This window comes from Echeneis naucrates, chromosome 4, assembly GCF_900963305.1.
Source record: "Echeneis naucrates chromosome 4, fEcheNa1.1, whole genome shotgun sequence".
Classification (NCBI taxonomy): Eukaryota; Metazoa; Chordata; class Actinopteri; order Carangiformes; family Echeneidae; genus Echeneis; species Echeneis naucrates.
The window spans coordinates 11,574,339-11,595,977 of record NC_042514.1 but is presented as its reverse complement, the minus strand read 5'-3'; the positions used below and the strand labels follow the sequence as shown (position 1 = coordinate 11,595,977).

Genomic DNA, 21,639 nt, shown 5'->3' with positions numbered 1-21,639 from the left:
TCCTGTGGGGACAAAAGCATGAACTGCGTCATCAGGACAGGATGACTATGCATCGCCACTACATTATATATATATATATATAATATATATATAATCGCTCTATTTTTGGCTCTCATATTGTTAAATATAAGAATAAATTGTTTTACATGCTTTATTGGTTTATTTGAAAACATCTGAACCACCATTTCCTAAACCCTATATCCAAGTACTGCATTGCTAGGCATATGAGATTGCCTCTTCACGTCACAAAATGCATCATTATTAAGAAACTGATAAATCTATCAGACGCAAAACCAAATTCCACTTTCCCGGCTGAGGCAGATGTCTCCTCCTCTTCTTCACCGGAAACACAAGTCATCGTCCCGGAAAGGGAAACATCAACAAGATGAGGTGGTGTTTTTGAACAGTTGGCAGAAAACGCCCCTTATGCTCTCATCATCCTTTTAAGGTGATTCTGAAAGGCATGAATGACTTTGCAGTTCTCAACACTGGGCGAAAGATGCCCTTACTTGGACTGGGAACCTGGAAAAGTGAGCCTGGAAAGGTATAGGATGCACTTTTATTGTAATGATATGTCTTGTTATGATTAATTTGTCTTGAAAATCTCTGCCCTTTCCGTTCCTCTATGTCCTTTTTCCAAAAGCAGAAATATATATCAAAGTTTAAACCATTAAATCACTTTAAGTCACAATCAACATCCATTTTGACACGAACAATAGATCAAATTATTTTGTGTAATGATAAAGATGTTGCTTGCTTGTGCTCAGAAGGAATTATCACCAGACTCTGCCATCTATGTCTCATTCTACAAACTCAATGGTGTGTTTTATTATCGTTCAGCTATGGTAATGGTTTCCCCACAAACCCGCTGTTCTAGTCTGACAGCACTCTCGATGTAGTCGCTGCCACAGCAGGAAGAATAGTGTAGTGGATGCTACTGCATCGCATCAAATAAAACTGGCAGAGTTGGTGACTTAACTGGTGATGAAATGGCAAATTTAGCAGAACAGCTTTCCCAAAAAGAAACACAGGCTCAAAAAACAAAAACAAAAAGAGTCAGTATTACATTAGATTACTATAAATGAATGCTAATGTTGCTCCATGTCTGCTAAATGTCACTAATAAACGTATCATATCAGTTTTACAAGGTAATAATATTTCACTGTTGCATATACTATATGAAAAAAATCTGTATTGGTGTGTGTATGTTTGTTCCTGTATTTCCTCCTGTCACTAAATAATCTGCCTTTTTTACTTTTTAAGTCTGTTTAATTTCAATAGTCCTGTTTTACATTAATCACAGGTGAAGCAAGCAGTCATTTGGGCCTTGGAGGCAGGATATCGCCACATTGACTGTGCAGCTATTTATGGGAATGAGGTTGAGATTGGAGAAGCCCTTGAGGAGACTCTAGGCCCTGGGAAGGTAATATCCAATCACTTTAGAAACTCAAACAGTCAAAAATGATCACCATCAATAGATGTCTGTCTTTCAGATTTGAGCTTGTGCTTTCTCATCCCTATTATCTTGAAATTTCACTTTGATCCTTAAAAATTAAGGACTTAAGGAAATTAAAACTTTGAACTATAGCTGATTTTTTTTTTTTTTTTTTTTTTGTGTGCCAGTCGCTGAGACGAGAGGATGTCTTCATTACCTCCAAGCTGTGGAACACCCGGCATCACCCAGAAGATGTGGAGCCAGCTCTGCTGAAGACCCTGAAGGACCTGAAGCTGGAGTACTTGGACCTCTACCTCATCCACTGGCCCCATGCCTTCCAGTGAGCTCAACCCACTCCCAGGTCTTACTGGTTATCTTGAGAAACTTTTTCTTGAGATAACGAGATAATGTCAGGAGAAAACATCTAGTTTGTCCTGAAATAACAAGATCTTTAGTTCACTGTTAGACTATAATAAGCTAATTATTTTGAGTATTGACTATGGGTTTTAAAAATATTTTTTATGATGTATAAATTGTTAAATGTGGAAAAAGAATGAAGTTATGACACTGCTGTCCTCTTACTTCCTTCATTCTGTCACTCCCTCATTGTAATTATCAGACGAGGAGATGTTCCTTTCCCCAGAAAGGAGGATGGTTCTTTGATTTACGATGACATAGACTACAAGCTAACCTGGGCTGCCATGGAAAAGCTGGTGGGGAAAGGTCTTGTCCGATCGATTGGCCTGTCAAACTTCAACAGTCGACAAATAGATGACATCCTGTCTGTTGCCAGCATCAAACCAACTGTCCTCCAGGTACTGTGTTTGTAATGATTAAAAAAAAAAAACCCAAAACAGCTACTTTAATTGCACCAAGCACATTAGGTGAGAAATTCCCTGAATCCCTGTATTTTTGTCGGACAGGTAGAGAGCCATCCCTACCTGTCCCAGGTAGAACTGCTGGCCCACTGTCGGGACCGCGGCCTGGTGATGACGGCCTACAGTCCTCTTGGCTCCCCTGACCGGGCCTGGAAACATCCAGGAGAACCCGTTCTGCTTCAGGAGCCTGCAATAGCCTCTATTGCAGAAAAATATAAAAAGAGCCCAGCTCAGATTATTTTGAGGTGATTTCTGTCGTTAAGTTTTGTTTTTTTTTTTCCTAACCAAACAATACACTTATTTCCACAGTGTATCTTTCAAGTTTGAAGACATTGTAATTGTTCAGATCAGGAAAAACTCTTAAGTTCTTAAACAGAAGCATTTGAAACAATTGAAGTTTTGACATAATGTATGTCTAGTCCAACAAGCATGGACGACTGGTGTTTCTGTAATCAGCATTTTACACTGATTCAAGCTGATATTCCTGAAATTTCTTAAACTGTGATCCAATGAAAGTTAAAATGAAAGCACAAGCTCAGAATGACAACACAGCTACTTTTGCAGAGGGGAAAAAAAATTTCCTCTCCTTTTACAAGTTAATATTGGCATGTTTAGAAAGCAGACCAAATCTCCAGTGACCGTAAGTCTGTGTTTGCAGGTGGCAGACGCAGCGAGGAGTAGTAACAATCCCCAAGAGTGTGACAGAGACAAGGATCAAAGAGAACATTCAGGTGGAATTTGAATTCACAGAAATAAATCTTCATTTCCATATCACAAAACTTTTTATGAATGGTCGCCTTCAATCAGATTTGACGATGGTGATATTATTTTCTGTTGTCAGGTGTTTGACTTTACCCTCGAGCCAGAGGAAATTAAAAGCATCTCTGCACTCAACAAAGGCTGGCGCTACATTGTACCGATGATCGAAGTAAGTGGCTTTTATGTACTGTCGCTCTTGTGGACAGTGTAAGTGTGTATGTTAATTTCTTGCCTATTTTGGTTGATAGAATTTCACTTTTCTCACAAATTAAATACTAATCCAGCAAGAAGTTAATTGTATAGCAGTTATATTGTCAGATGGAAAAGCAAGAGCCTGGTTTTAAAAACCGGTTTGAGCAGATGAAGATAAACAAAGCAGCGATTTGGAGAGGCTAATGTTTCAGCTTTGGTTTGGATGTTGCAGGTGGATGGAGATCTGGTTCCCAGGGATGCAGGACATCCTCACTACCCCTTCAACGACCCTTACTGAGAATTTACACTGCAGCCCAAATCTGTGCCTTCAACAAACAAATCAATATCACCCTCCTACTTCAAAAGTACATTTTGCTGGATCCTGGCATTGGAATTTGTCTTTGGATCATGTCAAATCCTGCATGTATCATTAGAACATTTCAAGTTACTGTTTGTGGTGAAGACTGGTATGACTGTATACATACTGTAGGTGTAATTTTTTAAATAAACATTTTGTTACTTAATTTGGTAGTGTCTTTATTTGAAAAATGTAATCTTTATGTATGAAAGTCCAAGCTTTACATGTACATCACTGACCTCACCACACAGTAAATCCGTTTCAAAAATTTGATACACTGACATGAAAAATCTGATGATTTAAACTCAACTTTCTAAAATTCAATGTGAGACGTAATTTTTTTTGACTATGAAGATCTCTAAAAGAGTCAGTTGAAATCTCCCTGGCATGATTACAAAATAATTGTAATGTACAAAATTTGAATTTAATTGCATATAAAATCTAATGAGACAATACTTCTAGCTCTACAGATTGGGCTCAGTAATCAAGTTTGACTGCGTCAGCTATCATGAGCATTGGCAGTCTCTCATCTCCTGCAGTACCTCCTCTAAAGCTTTCTCCATTGTAAGTTTTGGGGGTATTTGCCTGCGTATGTGCTGTGAAAAGAAAAAAGAATGAAAATTTAGTTAGTTGCAGCTTTCCTTTTTATTTTTTGTATGAATCTAATATCTGGCTAATCTTCAACTACAACCAGAAACCAGTTACAGTCCGTAAATGCAGGAGGTTTGTATTCAGTAGATTCCCTCCAAGCAGAATAATACACTTGCTAAGTAAGACTTAACTGCAACTCCAGTATGTATATGTATAAGCGATATGCTTTACCTCTTTGGTGTCCTCCAACGTGGTGTATCTGTAGTTTGGGGGCTCCAGGCTCTGTACCAAGCTCGAGTGAAGGTGTCGACTGCGCTCGATGAAGCGTCTCGTCATTTCAAGTTGTTGTTTCAGAAACTCATTGAGTACAAATGCAGATGGATTGTAGGTGCTGAGAGCTGAGGAAGAGACATAGGGTACATCAAAAAAAGAGCAACTCAGCAAAATGTGAAGTGACAGCATGTGTGATAGCAAAACTGAACTCAGTGAAAAAATACTGTAATCCTTACAATGTGCAATGTGGCACCCAGTTAAAGAGTTTTTTTCAGTGGCACTGCATACATGAATGTATTATTTTGCTGTACTTAAACTATGTGCCCACAGATGCAAGGAAGGTGCCTGACAGATTTATTCCATAAATATGTTTCAACAGTAGATGGCACTCTTGTGCATCTCCGTGCATTTGGACATAGCCTGATAATCTGCTGCGGCTTCTACTGAACACTTTCTCTTATGGAAAAAAAGAAACAAAAAAATCATCTTAATTGAGAGAGACTGTCCGTGCTCTCAAGAATTTAACCTTTCATTATGTTGCATCTTAGTCTCTTTGATTGGGTCTTACCTTCTACTGTTTCTGCACTGAGAGTATGAACAGCCATCGGTGTGGGATTTGAATTGGTCATGCCCAGTGAAGGTCTAGATGTAGCCATACCTGCAAAGAGGGAGTCAGGGGTCAGAGATGCACATAATTCTTTTATGTGTTGACCTTGGCTCATACCTACTGGATCTGACACACACTGCACTTTGTCAAATATTGCTATTATTAATTAACATGAAGATATGATATGATAATCTAATATATTGTGCACAAAGGACTAACCAGCTGACCATGAGATTGCTGTGCTATCAGGCTGGACCTGTGTTGCTGCATCCTTTAAAACCTTTCTGGTTGAAGACCTCCTTCTCGACTGGTGAGATGAAGTCTGGCGGATATGCGACACTGAAGATCTGGAGTCCCCACCTCTGCTGGATGGATGATATGTTTGGCTGCGATCTGAGGAATGTGAGCTTGTCTCTGAGAAGGTATTTGATAAATCATCTTCTGTCCTCCCGCGGGATATGTCAGAATTTGATACATTCTCTCTGATCTCCGATAGTAACTCTTCTTCATCTTCGTCTCCTTGCAAGTGCTCTGAAACCTGGCTCACACTGCAATTTGGCTCTGTTTTGCTCTCACTCTCAAAGTCACTTTGGTAGTTCAGCACATCCTCCTCCTGATCTGGCTGCTCTTCCTTCTTCCCCTCGGTCAATCTTGGTGGCGTCTGATGTCTGTTTAAGGAACCAGGAACAGAAGTACCATGTTCATATTCTCTCTGTTAATGGAGCAAAAAGCAAGAAAAAAATTAAGTGAATCCAACATGATCCTGAGCCAAAAAAGAAATGCCTCAAACTTTTTCCAACAGCAGCCATCACTTCACATTGTGTTAGGGAGAGTAGTGAACAGCAGAATAATCTAAACAATTAATCATTCCAATTACAGCAGATGACTAATTATAACCACTCCATACACCCACAACTAACTTAAACTATATCATATATTACAGCAACTTGATTTATTATGCTCCTCCGTCATTTCTTACCTTCTTTCCTGGTGTTTCCTCTGTAAATCCAAAGGGGGCAGGTAGAAGGTCATCGAGTGTCATCACATTTATCTTGAACTCTGCAGTATAATTAAATGATGATAACAGAATTTGTATGTGTCCACACAAACAGTCATGTGTACAACTACTATTAATGCATGAAATATACATTGGAAACAAACAAAAAATGATGACATCTATTTAACTACCAATTCCCATTTCATTGTCCTTTATAATTTATTATCATCCTAAAAACATGAGAATGATGCCTTAATGTCATTTTCAAATTGTGATGCTCTGAAAGACAACTCTGTTAATGCTCAACAGAAGATTTGTGTACCTTGTGGTCCATCTAGGATGCATGAGATAAAATTAGAAAATGAACAGACAAACCATATTACTTCACAGCAAAAGGACAGACAGAGCTTTTTGACAGCAGGAAATTATTAAAAATATATATATTGTGTTTAGACTGGTTTCATATTCTTTTTACTTTTCTGTTGCTAACCAGTCTCTTCCACTTCATCTCACCTTCAGAGGAAGCTAAACTCATTTCACTGTAGGGATCCTCAGAGTCAGGCCTTACAGGAAAGAGCTCCTCCAAAGAAACCACCTCACTGCGACCAGACATAATGGAAAGAGAATTCTGTGGACTATCTGCCCTGTGAGGAGAGCTCATTCTCCTTGAAAGAGGAGAGACAGAGGGAGGGGAGGGAGATGTAGAGCGCACAGAGGGGCTGAAGCGGGCTTGAGCCTGGCCAGTGAATCGAAATGGTGAACTACGGTGAAGTGGAGAGGCAGGGGAGTGAGGTGGTGGTGTGTTGGAGGGTGATGATGCTGGAGGAGGTGTGGGTGGGGAGTGGACTTTCTGGCTGCCTTTGCTCCATGTCTGTAAGAGAGGAAAAGCATAGTGTTAGTGCATACCGAAGGGATGGAGGGGCCTTCACAACTTACCCAAATGGCTGCGTCCCAGTCCCACACTACCCCCTAACATTGAGTAGATTCTTGATTATGAAATTATTTTCCTGCAACTCTGACTTTAAACTCCCAGTATCTGCATCAGTATTCACACTACCATCAGCATGATTTTTGAATGTGCTTGAGTGTACACAATTGCACTACAATCCCCTGCACAAAGAAATTCACAGTGGGGAAAAAGGCATTGTGAATTCTTATGAAAAAAAGCATGTATTTGACTCCATAACTGCATTATTCTATGTATCACCCGAACTGTGATGGGATATCATGTCTCAAACTCAAACCATTGATACTATCAGTACATGTTTGACCAGAACAAAGGTTCTGACATCAGTAATGGGTCTTATAACTCTGGTGTACGATGCCTCATTTGGGTTGTACAGTACATATGATGCAAAAAATGTGGAAACAGAAAGAAAATAAAGAAACCTTGTCCACACTATGTTTTTATTTTTAAGTCATGTCAATGATAATCATTTTTTGAAATCAAAAATGATTTAGAATTGCAGCTTTTTATTATTTATTTATGAATATATATATATATATTTTTTTTTAGAAAAACTGTTCCTGAATGTGTTTAGAACCACTGGCATGTAAACTGATGGTATAAGCCTGATATTATTCTGTAAATAAAAATATAGAGGACGCCTATCTAATACACGTGGTGACTGTCAGAAGAGCCTAACAGCTCAGGATGCAATATTGATATATACCTTGTGCACTGATCTCGCGGAAACAGGTCTCCTTGGTCTTAACAAGCTGTCTTCTGTTGAATCCAAAGAGTCTCCGAGCAGTTTCCTCATATCCTCTTCATCACTTTCTAAACTCACGCCACTTAGTATTCTCAATGACTTCATCTCCAAATTTGCGGAAGGGATTACAGTACCAGCAGCTCTCGACTTGGAGCTGACACCAACATCTGGGCTTTTTGGATGTCCAGCAGCAGCAGTGTTGGTGTTTTCAACAGCTACAGGAGTCTTTTTCTTCAGGAAACGTTTCCCATTCAGACCCTGGTCACTGCTGGACTGTGCTGACACTGGCAAAGAGGCCTCCACTGACTGGAGAGCTGCTGGTGGTTGTGGGGAGGCTCCCTTCCTGGCATGCTCTTGGACCTGCATATGGCTGCGGAAACGGCTCTCAATTTGAGCCAATTTGCTCAAAGCAGCAGCCTGGGAGCCAGAGCGGGAACATGACACATAGCTGGCCAGATTTGTGAGAGGGATGCATGAAAAAGAAAAAATTAATTTCAGCACCGATTTGAGTTGAAATTAAGCTACAGAAAATATAATCATATATATATAATCAGAACTGTACCCTGGTTCAGGTCTCTGTTGCAGTCGACTCCTGCTGACAGGTGACTGGCTGCTGTTTGTTGCACTTAGTGGAGCCTTCTTCAAAAATCTATTCCCTCCACCTACCAAAGAGCCCTGAGGTCTCAGCTCCTGCTGGCATCAAACAGGGCAAGGTCAGCATTTATGATTTTAGCAAAACAATATCAAGTATGCACAGTTAGATTTTTTTATTTTTTTTATATATACCTCGTTGGAGCATGCCTCTTTTCCCTGCCTTCTCTCAAAAGTAACAGAGTGGGCAGTGTCTGCTCCATCCTTAGTGGCTGAGCTGACCGAGGACAGGTCACTCAGATCTGAGAATACAATCTGGGTATTTGGGAGAGCAGTGTTCAGAGGCCCACCCACTGCACCCTAGGGAGAAGAAGGAGAGGACAAGATCTGAAATTTTGTTTTTGCGTGACTATGGATGGAAAACAAATACCATTTTGATATACTTTCCATTGCGGGTTCCTTTATACTTAAAGATAAATGCAACACTGTTAGACTTCAGAACACATAATAAGTAACAGGACTCTAAAACACTCTTTGAACCAGCCTTCTCTGAGATCGATGCTCAGTAAACGTGTTGGAGGCTTACTGCTGGTGCTTCCTGTGTGAACTCATCATCTCCTGGGCCATTTTTCTTGGCGGAAAGCAGAGCCTGAGCTCGGTCCAGAGCTGAACTTCGACTGCCTCGTTTCCACATCTTTAGACCGACGTTGTTACATCAACACACCGTTTTTACACAAGCTCGGCCCCGCTGCTCCATCCTGCCCGTGTTAGCTAGTTCGTGACCAAGCTGCTGGTTAAACTGAAGCTGAGAAAAAAAAAAAAGCCCAAGATAAGGTTCGTCGGAAGCGTTTCGTGAGCTACTTTAGGTTAAACTCGGAGTGCATTATAACCTGCTTCTATCCCTTTAAATAGTACTTGTAAGATAACGACGCGTTCACCGCGGAGTCCGTTGTTTCCATGGAGCAGCGTTCTTCTTCGTCTGTTTTTATGGTGGGCTGCAAAAATGTCGTACCGGGTGCATACGGCCGCCTACTGTACCGGAGCGCGTCGCGTGAGAGACTGGCCATAGTTAGGTAGCCCAAATAATAATCGTTCATTTAATTTTAACTGTATGTTCCCAGAATAATCATACAGGCTCCACTCTGTACTACATTCTCTGTTTTAACTGTCTTTTGGGTTCTTTTTCCACTTTATTCCCAATACTTTCGACAATGTGTCAGTGTTATGTTCAACATCCTCTCTTAATTTATACTCCGAACATTTATCTGATGTACTTTTCACAAAACAAAATGTTAATCTTTTATACATCCCATATATTAATTCTACACATTCTATACATTAATCCACTATACATCCCTTCATATTTTTCTGCTCGCTTTGACCTCTGCTGTTTTCTGAGACTCTGTCTTGTTATTTCATAATTTCTTTCATGACTATCGCCTTTGCTTCGCCTTCCCAACAGGTATATCTATGATATCACTAATTCTGGTTTTTTGTTTTTTGTTTTTTTTTTTTGAATATTTTATCTGTGCCTTCATTCCCTTTTGTTCCTACATGAGCAGGTACCCAACAGAATTGCAGTTCTGGCTTCTCCTTATTCTACCTTTATTATTGCCTTAATTGGTGTTGCATGTCCTCAGTACTTTATCAAGTTCCCCAAATGTTATTTGGCTGCAGCACCATAAACATAGCAATACCATAATTGATTATCAACCTCATCAATCCCTATAAATATACATGCATCATCAATTTCTTATTGTTTCTTAGATTTTACACATTACACTCATCATCACCTTGCCTATATGGCCTTGCCCAATCCTTCTATCCATTCATTCATTCATTCTGGGTTATGGGGGGTTCTGGAGCCAATCCCAGTTTCCACTGGGTGAGGATGGGGTACACCCTGGAGAGGTCGCCAGTCCATCACAGGGCCAACATACAGAAACAGACAGAGACAAGCAATCACTCATACTCAGACCTACAGACAATTTAGAGTCACCAGTTAACCCAAACATGATGTCTGTGAAAGGTGAGAAGAAACTGGAGTACCCGGAGGAAACCCACACAGGCATGGGGAGAACATATAAACACCACACATAAAGGCTCCAGGCCTGGGAAGCAAAACCTGCAACCATCCTTCTGTCCAGAGTCACAGAAATATAAGTAATAATTCAATCATATTAAATAAAACTGGACAAATTACACTGCCTAGGCCGAGTGATATTCCATGAATAATTCAATTTTCAGGCAACTCTGACCCCAATTTAATGCACAAACTTTGATTAGTTGGAAAATCAAGTACCCAATTATAGAGCCTTCCTCTAATTTCCCTTCCTGCTCAGCTTAATTATAAACCCTTCTTCTACATAGAATCATAAGCTTTTTCAATATCCACAAACTCAATTCTTTCATTTTAAATGCCTTCTCTATCTCTTTATTCACTTTTACAAAGGTATCCATTGTTGGTCGTCCTTTCTGAAAACCACATTGTTATGACGCAAACTGTCCTCTACATTACGGACAGTACATAGGTCTTCTGACTAATATCTTCTTCATATATTTACATATGTGAGAGGTCATGGTTATGGGTTTATAGTTACGAATGTTCAGCTCTTTACCAGGTTTATTGAAAGGTAGTATTAAAACACTTTTCTCTCTTTCGATATGGGTGCAAGATTAGAGAATATTCATTGAGGTACTTTTCAAATCCTAGCAAACTTCAGCTTCCTCTTCTGTACTGGTATACATATATATATTTCCATTTATTCTGTTACTAATTAATTTTTGATTAATTCCGAATAATGGCAATGTCCTCATTATCTTTCTTTGTAGATATATATATCCCTATTTTCATTTGAGAGCCTCTTTCCCCTCTGTTCATGGAATTTATCTAGCTGGTTGGCACTGTGCACAAAATTCCTTCCTCATATATTCTATCATCCTCTAATAAGTTTCTAACAAGCAAATTATACACTTCCTCTGCGACAAAGGTTTCCAAACATCTCTAAATAGTAAGCTTCCATGTTTGTGTGTATAGTGGATGAGAAAAAGCTATAGAGACCTTATGTGTGTTTTGATCTACTACTACCTGGACTCAAGGTCAAGGAGCCAGCCACTGTTTGCCCTTACTGTTAGATTTTGTACTGCTCTGCAGCTTTAAGATCAAAGCCAACAGACTTGAGCTGCTGCCAAAAAAATCAATTAAATTCAGATCACGTCTTTTTATATATATTTACATATGTCATAAAAGTGTGTACGTTCGTTCATTCATATTCACTGGACGGAAAGCTTAGCGCTTCGAGGGTATTACAGTAAAATTGGTACATTCATGAAATATGCATTACGTAAGGTAGGAAGAAAATCAAACGCAAAGGCTTTGCTGAATCCCTCGGCAAGATTAAATTTGAGGCTCAAAGGAGATGGTATTCAAACATGTTTGGGAATAATTTTAATACCTTTGAAAAACACATGTATTACTGCAAGTACAAGGTTAGTAGACAAACCATATATGACAATGAGGCCATTGATGAGGTCACAAACTAAGACACTGGTTTTTTTAAAATATTCTTAAATAAGCAGAGATGTGGGCTCCCTCTCACCGCCCAAATTGCTGACTGTAAATTGTCTGTAGGTCTGAGTGTGAGTGTGAGTGGTTGTTGGTCTCTGTCTCTGTGTGTTTGCCCTGCGATGGACAGGCGACCTGTCCGGTACGTACCTGCCCTCACCCCGCTTGAGCTGGTATTTGCTCCAGCACCCCCGTGATCCAGAAATGGATAAGCAGTACAAGATGACTGAATGAATGAATGAATGAATGAATGAAAGCAGACATGCCATAATACAAGATGGAATTTACAGCCACAATGTAAAGCTACAGTTTCTTCTGCCCTCATGGGTCAATTATCATTAATGAGGAATTCAGCTATTAGGATCAAAACCTGTTTCCTTAAAAAGTTATTAACATGTTTATGTTTATTTCTGTTATAAAATTGAACATTTGACCATTTGAAGAACTGCATCTTATGGCATTTTAATTTTTCATCTTACAGACAGACTTACAGACAGTTGGTACTCACAAAGCAGATACAATCAGGCAACATGATGAAAAACACAAGAAAGGCTAGCTAAGAAAGACCAGCGACATTCGAGAGTACAAAGTCTGGGCAACTATAACTGGGGTCAAGACGGAAGGGATGTAAACACACCTCATATACACAAGTAGGAAGAGAAACACATAGATGTAAGCAAATTTCTCCGCTGAGGGATTAATGAAAGATTATCTTATTTTATCTAGTCTTATCTTAAGACATTAGGTCCAGTTGTCACCCAGGTGTGCAGCTTGAGATGGGGGATGACACCAAACAAGACAGATACTTTCAAATAAAATAGGAACTGACACAAAAAGAATCAAAGAACTAATCAAAACGACTATCTAACGTCATAGAATCTGACAGGTGGTGGTTGCTTGAACCAGACAGTAACTGCTCTTTAGTTTTCACAAGAGCCGAGTTTATCTTTGCATATTCGAGAAGGTTTATTCCATTTTTGGTTTCATACAACACAAACAATGTAGGCTCCCTTTCATTAAAGCAACTATCTACAAAAGTTACATTACAAAAACACATTTTGAGACAAATCATTTGCATGTTTAAAGTTAACCTTTAACCTTAAAGTTTAAATCTTAGATTCTCTTTCAGAGATTACTTTTGGACTTTTTAAATATGAACAATTCTTGGGATTTTCTTATCATCTTGAATGCTATGCTCATCTCAACGTGCAGCTCTCTGAAGAGAATGGATGCTAATTTTATTAAAAGTTAAAAAGCCTGTAAATAACAATTAAAGTGAAAATAACTGTTCAAAATGTCGAATGGACTATGCCGGACCTTCGACGTCAATAGATGTCACAGTAGCCATGAAACAGCGCTGGAAAATGCGGTCAGGATCTGGGGGCTGGTTGTCACAGTCCAGCTTGCCTCTCAGGAAGTGCTTCCTGAAGCCATGAGGGCTGGCAGGGGTGCTGGTATTATCCATTGTGGAACCTGGAAGGAGGACAATTCTGTTAGAAACTATTTCTGGTTCACCTCAAACACAGAGAACCAGGTTAGCTGGTTTCAAACCTTTGTGGCTTGAACGCCCCCCCCCCCCACCACCACCACCGCCACCGCCCCAGGTACCTTGTGCTCGCAGGGGTAGCCCATTATCCAGACCTTTGGGTTTGGTGGTGATGAACAGGTAGCAGAGGACACACAGAGTGATAATGAAGGCAAGAAGAACGACAGCTGCTACAGAAAGACCCACCAGGGCTCCAAGACTTTGAAACACAGAACAAAAAAGCAGGAGGGATCAGATTCCCCATGAAGAAAATCCAGTAGAAAGCATATATATCCTCCGACTCTGTAAACCTGTTGGTACTAATCAAAGTTTAAAAATGTGTGATGATCATATTTTGGTCCATTATGAGACTTTTTCTTGTTTTCAGACATTTTGTAAAAACCCTGTTACGCAGCCTAGTTATTAATTTTCCTTGAAACAACATTTGACATTTAAGTTCTGGTTCCTGTATTAATTTAAAAACACCAATGTCTGCAGACGATTCATATGCTGATATTATTTATTTTTTAATTTTTTGTGGTGGTGGCTTGTCAGAATGTCGACAGACTACTTTTTTTGTTTTTGAGTTTTGCACAGCACATTCATTAAGCCCTTCTTGCCCCCTCTCTCTCTCTCTCTCTCTCACACACACACACACACACACACACACACACACACACACACACACACACACACAGAAAATACAATAACTGAAGACGTGTTATTGTTGGGGGCAAAAACAATGCCAAAATTGAACAGTAAATTAAAAAAAATGGCTGGCTTCCTGTTGGTTTATGGCTGTTCTTAGTAAATTGTCTGGAAGGAATTAATTTGGTATGCAGGTAAATTAACAAACATTATAATTAATATATTAACCCTCAATTCACAAAGAGGTTGGACTCTCTTATCACACATGCCACAACTACGCAAGACCAACTTTCCTACATCTCTTCCTTCCAGTCCAGATGATGAGCCAGGTGTTGGTTGCTTAGTAGGATTATTTATTAGCACTATTCTGTATTTATATAGAGTAACAGCAAACACCATGTTTTATTCGGGCAGCATGGCAGCATAGCCACTGTTGAGCTCTCAAACTAAGACTGTGGTTTTGTGAATATTCTTAAATAAGCAGAAACGTGGGCAGCACAGCAACATAGCGGTTAGCGCTGTTGCCCCAAAACAAAATGGTTGTGGGTTCTGTGACGGACTGATGACCTGTCCGGGGTCTACCCCGCTCTTGCCCAATGTAGGGGGCATAAAGGGTACCTACAAACTGTATTTACAAATGTTGAAAAATATATTTGCTATCTTCTTTTTCTGGTACGCTTAAAATATGGCGCGTCGGGGTCTATGAGTGATCTGAATTTCAGTTCCAGTGGTATTTTTACTACACCCAATGACATAATTATGTAGATGTACCTGCTTTATGCCCTCCAAATCCAACTGCTTTTACTGCACCAAAGCGTCCGCTGAGAGAGCCTGGCAGCATTTTGCAGTGTGCTTACCAGCATGACCCACACCAATCAAAATATGTGTAAAAATGTACAGCTCCCTGCATGTTTTGAACATTTTACACACAAGTGGTCACAGGTATTTACACTGACTGCATAAATCTCAAAGATGTCTCAAATATCCACATAAAGAACACAGTAATCTGAATGGCGTAATGCTTGATGAAAGTGAAAACTCTAGTTTGGAAAGATGTACAATCACAGAATTAAAGCCAGGAAGGATAGTTGTTAGGTTGGTGTCAATTGATTGGGGATCCAAACTTACAAATAGACCTGTAAGCCGTCAAACTTTATGTTATCGCTTTCTGCTATCATGCCAGCCCCATGATCACTTTGTGACCATCTGCACCATCACCACCTTTCATCAGGAGGTCCAACTTTGAGATCCATTGCTCAGCACAGCCACCAGCAGTCTTTTATAAAGTACTCAAAAGCCATTCTTCTGTAAATGTACAGTAACTATTGCAATTACTGGACTGCTACTTGTGTAAAGTGCCTTGATGTAACTTTGTTATGATTTGGAAATGTGGATACATTTTATTTGACTTGAAGAGTATCTCATGTTTACTGGACTTATTATCAAAACTGATTTGATAATAAATGTACTATTACTATAACTACTGATAGTAATAGTATTAAGATTTTTTTAACAGGGTAATGCGGTCAATAAAAAACAAAATCTGTTTATTGTTTCAAAAGACCAGCAAAAATGGAGCAAACACCCAACAGGCTGATACAGTTCCAGCCAGAAAACACAGGTCTAGTGTTTGTTTGGTTTGATGCCTGTAGGACTGAGTATAATGGACCACAGAGTGCAGTGCTGCTTACTAGGAGCCAGTTGGCTCTCACGCGCGCGCGCGCACACACACACACACACACAGGACTTTTTAAAAGAATATTTTAAGACTTCATTGCCACTTTGCTTCAGCAGCACTACTTCAACTTCCTAAATAATTGGAGTTTGCAATTACACCTACACAAAGAAAAGCTGTAAGGAGGAAAGCTCGAAAGAATAAATTAAACCAAAGACAAGCTTTATCAAAATATATCTAAGGTCACAGTAAGCGACACTGACTATTTACAAGGACAACTGGAAGAATAAATAAACGTGACAAAATTCACGACAGCATCTGTGTCAGTATATAAGCTTTGAGAGCACTGATTCTTTGGGGAGTGACAAGTAACAGTGATGGCTCTGGGAACCTTAGGGAAGTAAGAGCAAAGTCAGCAGGAATAAAGCAACTAAAGTACAGACTTACGTGCTTAAATGGTGCACCACTGTTTTGGTTTTTTTTTTCTCCAATGTTACACTCCATGTGACTGTTCCTCTGATTCGAAAGATCTTAAACTGGTAGGCATTTCCATTTATTCCTTCCTCTAAGTGCCAAAAACGATGTTTTTCTCTTTCAACAATACATTTAATTTCAATGAATGGCTCACACTTGCACCCCCCCAACCAGATGCCCCAGGGTCAGGCATGTGGATACATTCTGTATGTGTGATAGTGGACAAACCACTGAAGTGCACTTAAACGAGGCAACTAACAAGGTCTTTCCATAAATAGCCAAAGCTGTTACACAATGAGAAAGAGCTGCCTGATCAACTTCAAAGACCTGACTCTTGAAGCAAATGTCCTTGTAAGACACTCTGCCTTTATTATGATCAATAATTTGGTCCATATTCTGGTTCATTGCTCGTTTTTGTTTGTGGCAAAATTCAAGAATTAGTGACTGCACATTTGACTACGTTGCTGTCACAACATAACACATCAACTCCCCGACATATTGAGCCAAGGTCAGTGTGACTGTCTTTATTGCCTTCAGTTTCTCATCTTAACACATTGACATAAACAGTATGCAATTTTTTTTTCCAACACGTTTGCTTTTATTCACAGTTAAAGCTAAAAAAAATATATATATTTTTTTTTTGCTGATTATCTCTTTGCTGCATCAGAAAACATATTTATTCTGCATAATAGTAAATTGTAGGTATCTTACACTTCCCATTACACATAGTGAGAATAAAAAATAAAAACATAAAGTCTTTGCAATAAGTAGATGTAACTGCTTTTGTGAGCTACCCCTTACCTTAACCACCACATATATCCATACTCGTAGGGGTAAAAGCTGTTGGGATCATCACAACAGTACTTCAGGTCATTGAAGCCGCAGCAGTAAAGTGCCGTGGTGTCACTGTCCCCTCTGGGACACGTGAACGCGTCCACAAACACCTTTTCATTGCTGTAATAACTTTCGCACTGGGAGCTCATCCCGTCGGACGCTCAGTGCACACAGATGTTTGAAAGCCCAGCTCTCATCCCATCCGTTCCCATGCAGCTGCAGAAAATCGGAATCGTGGATGGGTCGGGCTGAGATCAGTTGCATCTCTCTCTCTCTCTCTCTCTCTCTCTCTCTCTCTCTCTCTCTCTCCCCTCTCTCCCTCTCTCCCTCTCTCTCCCTCTCTCTCTCTCTCCCCTCTCCCTCTCTCTCTCTCCTCTCTCTCTCCTCTCTCTCTCTCTCTCTCTCTCTCTCCTCTCCTCTCTCTCTCTCTCCCCTCTCCCTCTCTCTCTCTCCCTCTCTCTCTCTCTCTCTCTCTCCTCTCTCTCTCTCTCTCTCTCTCTCTCTCTCTCTCCCTCTCTCTCCCTCTCCTCACGCATTGACTGCTTGTTTTTGTTCAATAAATATGTATACAGTGCAGGCCAAAAGTTTGGACACACTTTCCTATTCATCTGAATGAGAAGGCGTGTCCAAACTTTTGGCCTGCACTGTGTATGTTTTCTGTTATATTTCCAGCTCCAATTTTGTAGAATTTTATCCTTTAAAGCAGAACACATGCAACTGTGACTGACATCTACATGCATCTGTTAACATTCAGATATTTGCACCCCCTAAGAAAAATCACAGAGATGAGGATGAAATCAGTCGTTAAAAAAAAATTAAATAAATCCCAACAGCTCAGGTTTAATGGTAATTTATTCAATGAGCAGTCAGTCATAGTTAAATTAATTTCAATTATTGCACTGGCAGTGCTCATATTAACACAATTGCTTTGGACCTCACTAAGGTATATTTTGCAATGAAGCAGGTATTCCTACAGTCAAATCATTTGTGTGCTGTTTAATGAGGTAAATTTCTTCTTATTTATATAATTATATTTGAATTATGAATTAGAAATATTTTGAAGCACTTTCCAGTCTCACAACCGCATGCGTGAATTTAAAGGTTGATGGAGCATCATCTTGTGATGCTCAAAGTAGATCCACCCAAATAAGCACCTTTTGTGTTTACTGTGGGAGAGGCCAGGCTGTGACAAGCAGAGGTGTGTAAGCCTACACTGTGGTAATCCATTAGTGCACAGCCAGTGTGGTGAGGAGTAGAGGAGCGTGTTGGGTATGTGCTAATGTGAAGCAGAACCACGTCGGACACTGTATTGAGATTGAGCTGGTATTTGGTTTTCTAATCGCATTGGACACGTGTTGCATAGACATACACAAAACTGTTGTGAGCACTCTGTCCTCAGACATGCCACAAAAAGAAGCACAAAGATTTCGATATATGTGGTTTAATTTTTATCATGTCATTCACTTCAATTTCTATTGAAAGATTTTAGAAAGAACACTGTAATTTACTCCTACGCTGAGCAATTTTCTAGCTAACCATATAAGTTTGTGCACATTGCAAATACCTAGAATGTCAAAAATTTACCATGTAAAATGCAAATCATGTCATTTCATTGTAAAATAATACATTTGTAGCTGCAATTAGCTGAAATAAGTAGAGTTGTCAATTTTACATTAAAATTTAGTTTGTTCTCATTGACGATACTGCATTGCAATTTTTCTGGAAAGAAAAAACAAAAAGTTGCCGCCGTCAGTCATCACTTATGTGCGACTATCCCGTCTGTAGACTCTGCTGACCAGCTGGTTTCGCTGATATACTTATCTTACTGTTCGTCAATCATTTTTTTAGGCAGAGAATATGTAGTTACAGCCATTAACAGTGGTGATAAAGGACTGCCAGAAGTTTTTCTTTTCACCTGTTGAGTGCAGCCAACTGCTTCAGCTGCATTTATACGCAATGGGGCCTTTTCCCACAGGTTTGTATGAAGGTGTTGGCAGGCTGAATTGTGATTTGTTTATTTAGAGTAAACACAAAAACTTGTGCAACAAAAAAATGGACCAGACTCAGTGATTAACTCCCTTACAACAAACCTTGCCCTGCCTATGTGCCCTGTCAACTATTCTGACCTCTCAGATACAGACCCTGGTTCGGGTAGGGGGCATGAAAGTGTAGAGGGTGCAGGAGGTGGAGGACAAGCTACATTAGCAGATTCAGCAAACAAACGCACCTGAACAGTCCTATAATCAAACCAAATCAAACCAATACAGGCCAACTCACCTGGACTAACGGCCTGGTCTCAAAGAACCTCAAACAGGCCACACCCTCCACTTAAATACACTTCCTCTTCCTGGATTTCTTCCTCTGCTTCTCCCTAAAGTCTGTCTATCTTAAGAGCTCCCCCTGCTGGGCCCCCAGCTACTATTACTTTTTCTAGGCCTCTAACTGATGTTATTTTCTTCAAACCACAAACCTGGAGCTTCTTTCCCTCCAACCTACCATTTTTATTCTCTCCAGCCACGCTCACTTTGCTCTTCACACTATTCTGCCCACTTATAGTCCTAGAGAATAGGTCCGTGCCCCTATCCTTCACTGAGTCACATATCCAACTCGTAGTCTTATCCGTCCCAGTGTCTGTGACCATGTGGTCTGCCTGTGAGTCATCTTCCACCCCTGCTCTCGCTGACCCTTGGGGTATTTCCTTATCTGACTTGTAGCTCGTGCTGGTTGTGACAAGGCTGCTAAACCATGCCACTGCTACCATGGATTGCTAGTCCACGGCAGCAGCTTTGGGGTCTTTGCCTCCTGTCAGCTGTCTTCCCCTTGTTGTCAGCTGCCCTATTCACAGCAGTTACTAGCTATGCTACTTTTGAATTTAGAGAAAACACAAAAACTTGCGCAACAAAAAAATGGACCACACTCGGTGATTAACTCCCTTACAACAAACTTTGCCCTGCCTATGTGCCCTACAGACAATATCCAACTAGGACAGTGAGCAGTGATAGCTAACATGTCTTTGGGGTCATCAGGTGGGAACCTCCTTTCACCGGCGTTTCGTCTAGTTTGGCCCACGACACCTCCAGGAGGCTAAACAGTGATCACTGGCGTCCCAGAGTCACCCCCCTAATGCCAGCCATCACCGCTCCTCACACAAAGACAACTATCTCAAGCAGCACTTCTGTCAACTATTCTGACCTATCACCAACTGCACCAGTTATGTGAACTCATACTTTAGATTGTTCATGCATGTATTGGATTTAGCTTCAACAGTTTGATATTTTCTTCGACCCTCTCTTATTTATTGTTCAATGAAATAAAATTACTTCTAGTTGCATTTTTGGGAAGGTATCCCTGCCACAAGGTGCAGGTGCAGCTAATGAGTTGTCAACAATATCCTTTGGACAGGGTTAGTTCATTCAATCATCTTCTTAGTTTATCTCTTTCTGGGTCATGGGGGGCGCCAGAAGTGCCAAGTTCTCTGACTCCTCAGTAAAAGCCAAAGATCACTCCTGGGTTTCTATCCAGATGTGTGTCGGAGCTGCTGGTATTACAACGCCTGAAGAAATCATGAATGTGTAGTAGCAGTCCCAAGGCTTGATCGAGTGTTGACTGCAGTTACTGGCTGTTTAATATGAAGGAGACATCAAAAATATTCCAAAACTCCTACAGACCTTATTGATGCCATTCAGAAGTTTTCCAATTCTGTAGCAAGATGAGGAAAACAGTCAAAATAAATGTGAAGATTGTTTTGTGGACATGCCACAGTATTGTAAAGTGGAAACATGACACTCAATATGAAATTTTGTTCCAGCAATGTTTTCATGCCATGCTTGTGACAGAAGTAGATATAAATATTTTGGGCAGATAAAAAAAAAGTAAAGTAAAAGTAAAACAGAAATTCTTCGTAGAATTGTTAGATAGAATAGATGGAAGAAAACTCAAAGACCAAAGAGGACAAATTGAATACATCAACTGACAGCCTCATAAATGTGCCTGAGGGGGAGGCAGTAGACTCTATTCAGGTCAAGGGGCTGATGTTGGTCAGGGAGAACAGGAGAGATGGACCCAGAGACAGTGAGAGTCTGATTACTCCAAATTTGCCTTCACATGCTTGTGTCCCATTGTCCAAAGAAAAGGAAAAATGTGCTCCTGATGGCAACTCTGCACAGGGATGATGCTGTGAGCAGCAGGGAAGAAAAAAACGCAGATGCAGTCCTGGATTACAATAGGAACAAAGGCAGAGTCGACAACCTTGACAAACTATGCAGATTTGAATTTTTCATGTATATGTGCTCTATCATCAGATTGTTTGAACTGCACTACGAAAGATAACACTTGGTGGGGTGCCCATTAGATTTATGAACAACACTGAGTCAGTTCTATCTATTTGAATATGTATACAAGGGTTAGATGTGATGGTGATGTTTTTTAATATCTCAGATATGTCATCTTACAAAGCATTTGTGGCGTGGATGGAGGTGAGTCTGGCATGGCAGCAGGGAAAATTTAAGAGGCAAATATAATCCAT

General features: G+C 40.1%; 3 protein-coding genes across 4 annotated transcripts; 1 reads left to right on the top strand and 2 right to left on the bottom strand.

The window, feature by feature from the left end:
• Positions 1-442: 442 nt before the first annotated feature.
• Positions 443-3,782, top strand: akr1a1b (aldo-keto reductase family 1, member A1b (aldehyde reductase)). The gene is made up of 8 exons (XM_029499485.1): positions 443-544; positions 1,304-1,423; positions 1,624-1,775; positions 2,055-2,250; positions 2,359-2,558; positions 2,972-3,044; positions 3,155-3,241; positions 3,497-3,782. Exons 1-8 carry the CDS (start codon positions 464-466, stop codon positions 3,560-3,562), a joined length of 975 nt encoding a protein of 324 aa, XP_029355345.1. The 5' UTR covers positions 443-463; the 3' UTR covers positions 3,563-3,782.
• Positions 3,783-3,790: 8 nt separating this feature from the next.
• On the bottom strand, positions 3,791-9,166 carry c4h19orf44 (chromosome 4 C19orf44 homolog). 2 transcript variants are annotated; one of them, XM_029499482.1, is made up of 10 exons: positions 8,980-9,166; positions 8,589-8,753; positions 8,365-8,495; positions 7,764-8,250; positions 6,604-6,961; positions 6,073-6,152; positions 5,313-5,805; positions 5,055-5,144; positions 4,445-4,611; positions 3,791-4,218 (listed from the first exon to the last, which is right to left on the bottom strand). In XM_029499482.1, the coding sequence occupies exons 1-10, from the start codon at positions 9,085-9,087 to the stop codon at positions 4,129-4,131; spliced, it is 2,169 nt and encodes a 722-aa protein (XP_029355342.1). In that variant the 5' UTR covers positions 9,088-9,166; the 3' UTR covers positions 3,791-4,128. The 2 variants fall into 2 exon arrangements, with proteins under 2 accessions (XP_029355342.1, XP_029355343.1); XM_029499483.1 differs by having other exon boundaries at positions 8,365-8,492.
• Positions 9,167-13,264: 4,098 nt separating this feature from the next.
• Positions 13,265-17,263, bottom strand: LOC115042599 (protein shisa-like-2A). Its single transcript, XM_029500937.1, has 3 exons — positions 17,082-17,263; positions 13,543-13,703; positions 13,265-13,431 (listed from the first exon to the last, which is right to left on the bottom strand). The coding sequence occupies exons 1-3, from the start codon at positions 17,261-17,263 to the stop codon at positions 13,265-13,267; spliced, it is 510 nt and encodes a 169-aa protein (XP_029356797.1).
• Between the last annotated feature and the right edge of the window lie 4,376 nt (positions 17,264-21,639).

Excerpts from the sequence above, each read along its gene's own strand:
- akr1a1b (XM_029499485.1), top strand. The coding sequence starts at position 464 with ATGAATGACTTTGCAGTTCTCAACACTGGGCGAAAGATGCCCTTACTT. Across the intron at positions 545-1,303 it reads GGAAAAGTGAGCCTGGAAAG|GTGAAGCAAGCAGTCATTTG; the intron begins GTATAGGATGCA and ends CATTAATCACAG. Across the intron at positions 1,776-2,054 it reads CACTGGCCCCATGCCTTCCA|ACGAGGAGATGTTCCTTTCC; the intron begins GTGAGCTCAACC and ends TGTAATTATCAG.
- LOC115042599 (XM_029500937.1), bottom strand. The coding sequence starts at position 17,263 with ATGAGCTCCCAGTGCGAAAGTTATTACAGCAATGAAAAGGTGTTTGTG. Across the intron at positions 13,704-17,081 it reads GGATATATGTGGTGGTTAAG|TCTTGGAGCCCTGGTGGGTC; the intron begins GTAAGGGGTAGC and ends TGTGTTTCAAAG. Across the intron at positions 13,432-13,542 it reads CTGGGGCGGTGGCGGTGGTG|GTTCCACAATGGATAATACC; the intron begins GTGGTGGGGGGG and ends TCCTCCTTCCAG.
- c4h19orf44 (XM_029499482.1), bottom strand. The coding sequence starts at position 9,087 with ATGTGGAAACGAGGCAGTCGAAGTTCAGCTCTGGACCGAGCTCAGGCT. Across the intron at positions 6,153-6,603 it reads GAGTTTAGCTTCCTCTGAAG|AGTTCAAGATAAATGTGATG; the intron begins GTGAGATGAAGT and ends ATTATACTGCAG. Across the intron at positions 4,612-5,054 it reads CAGTGCAGAAACAGTAGAAG|CTCTCAGCACCTACAATCCA; the intron begins GTAAGACCCAAT and ends TCTCTTCCTCAG.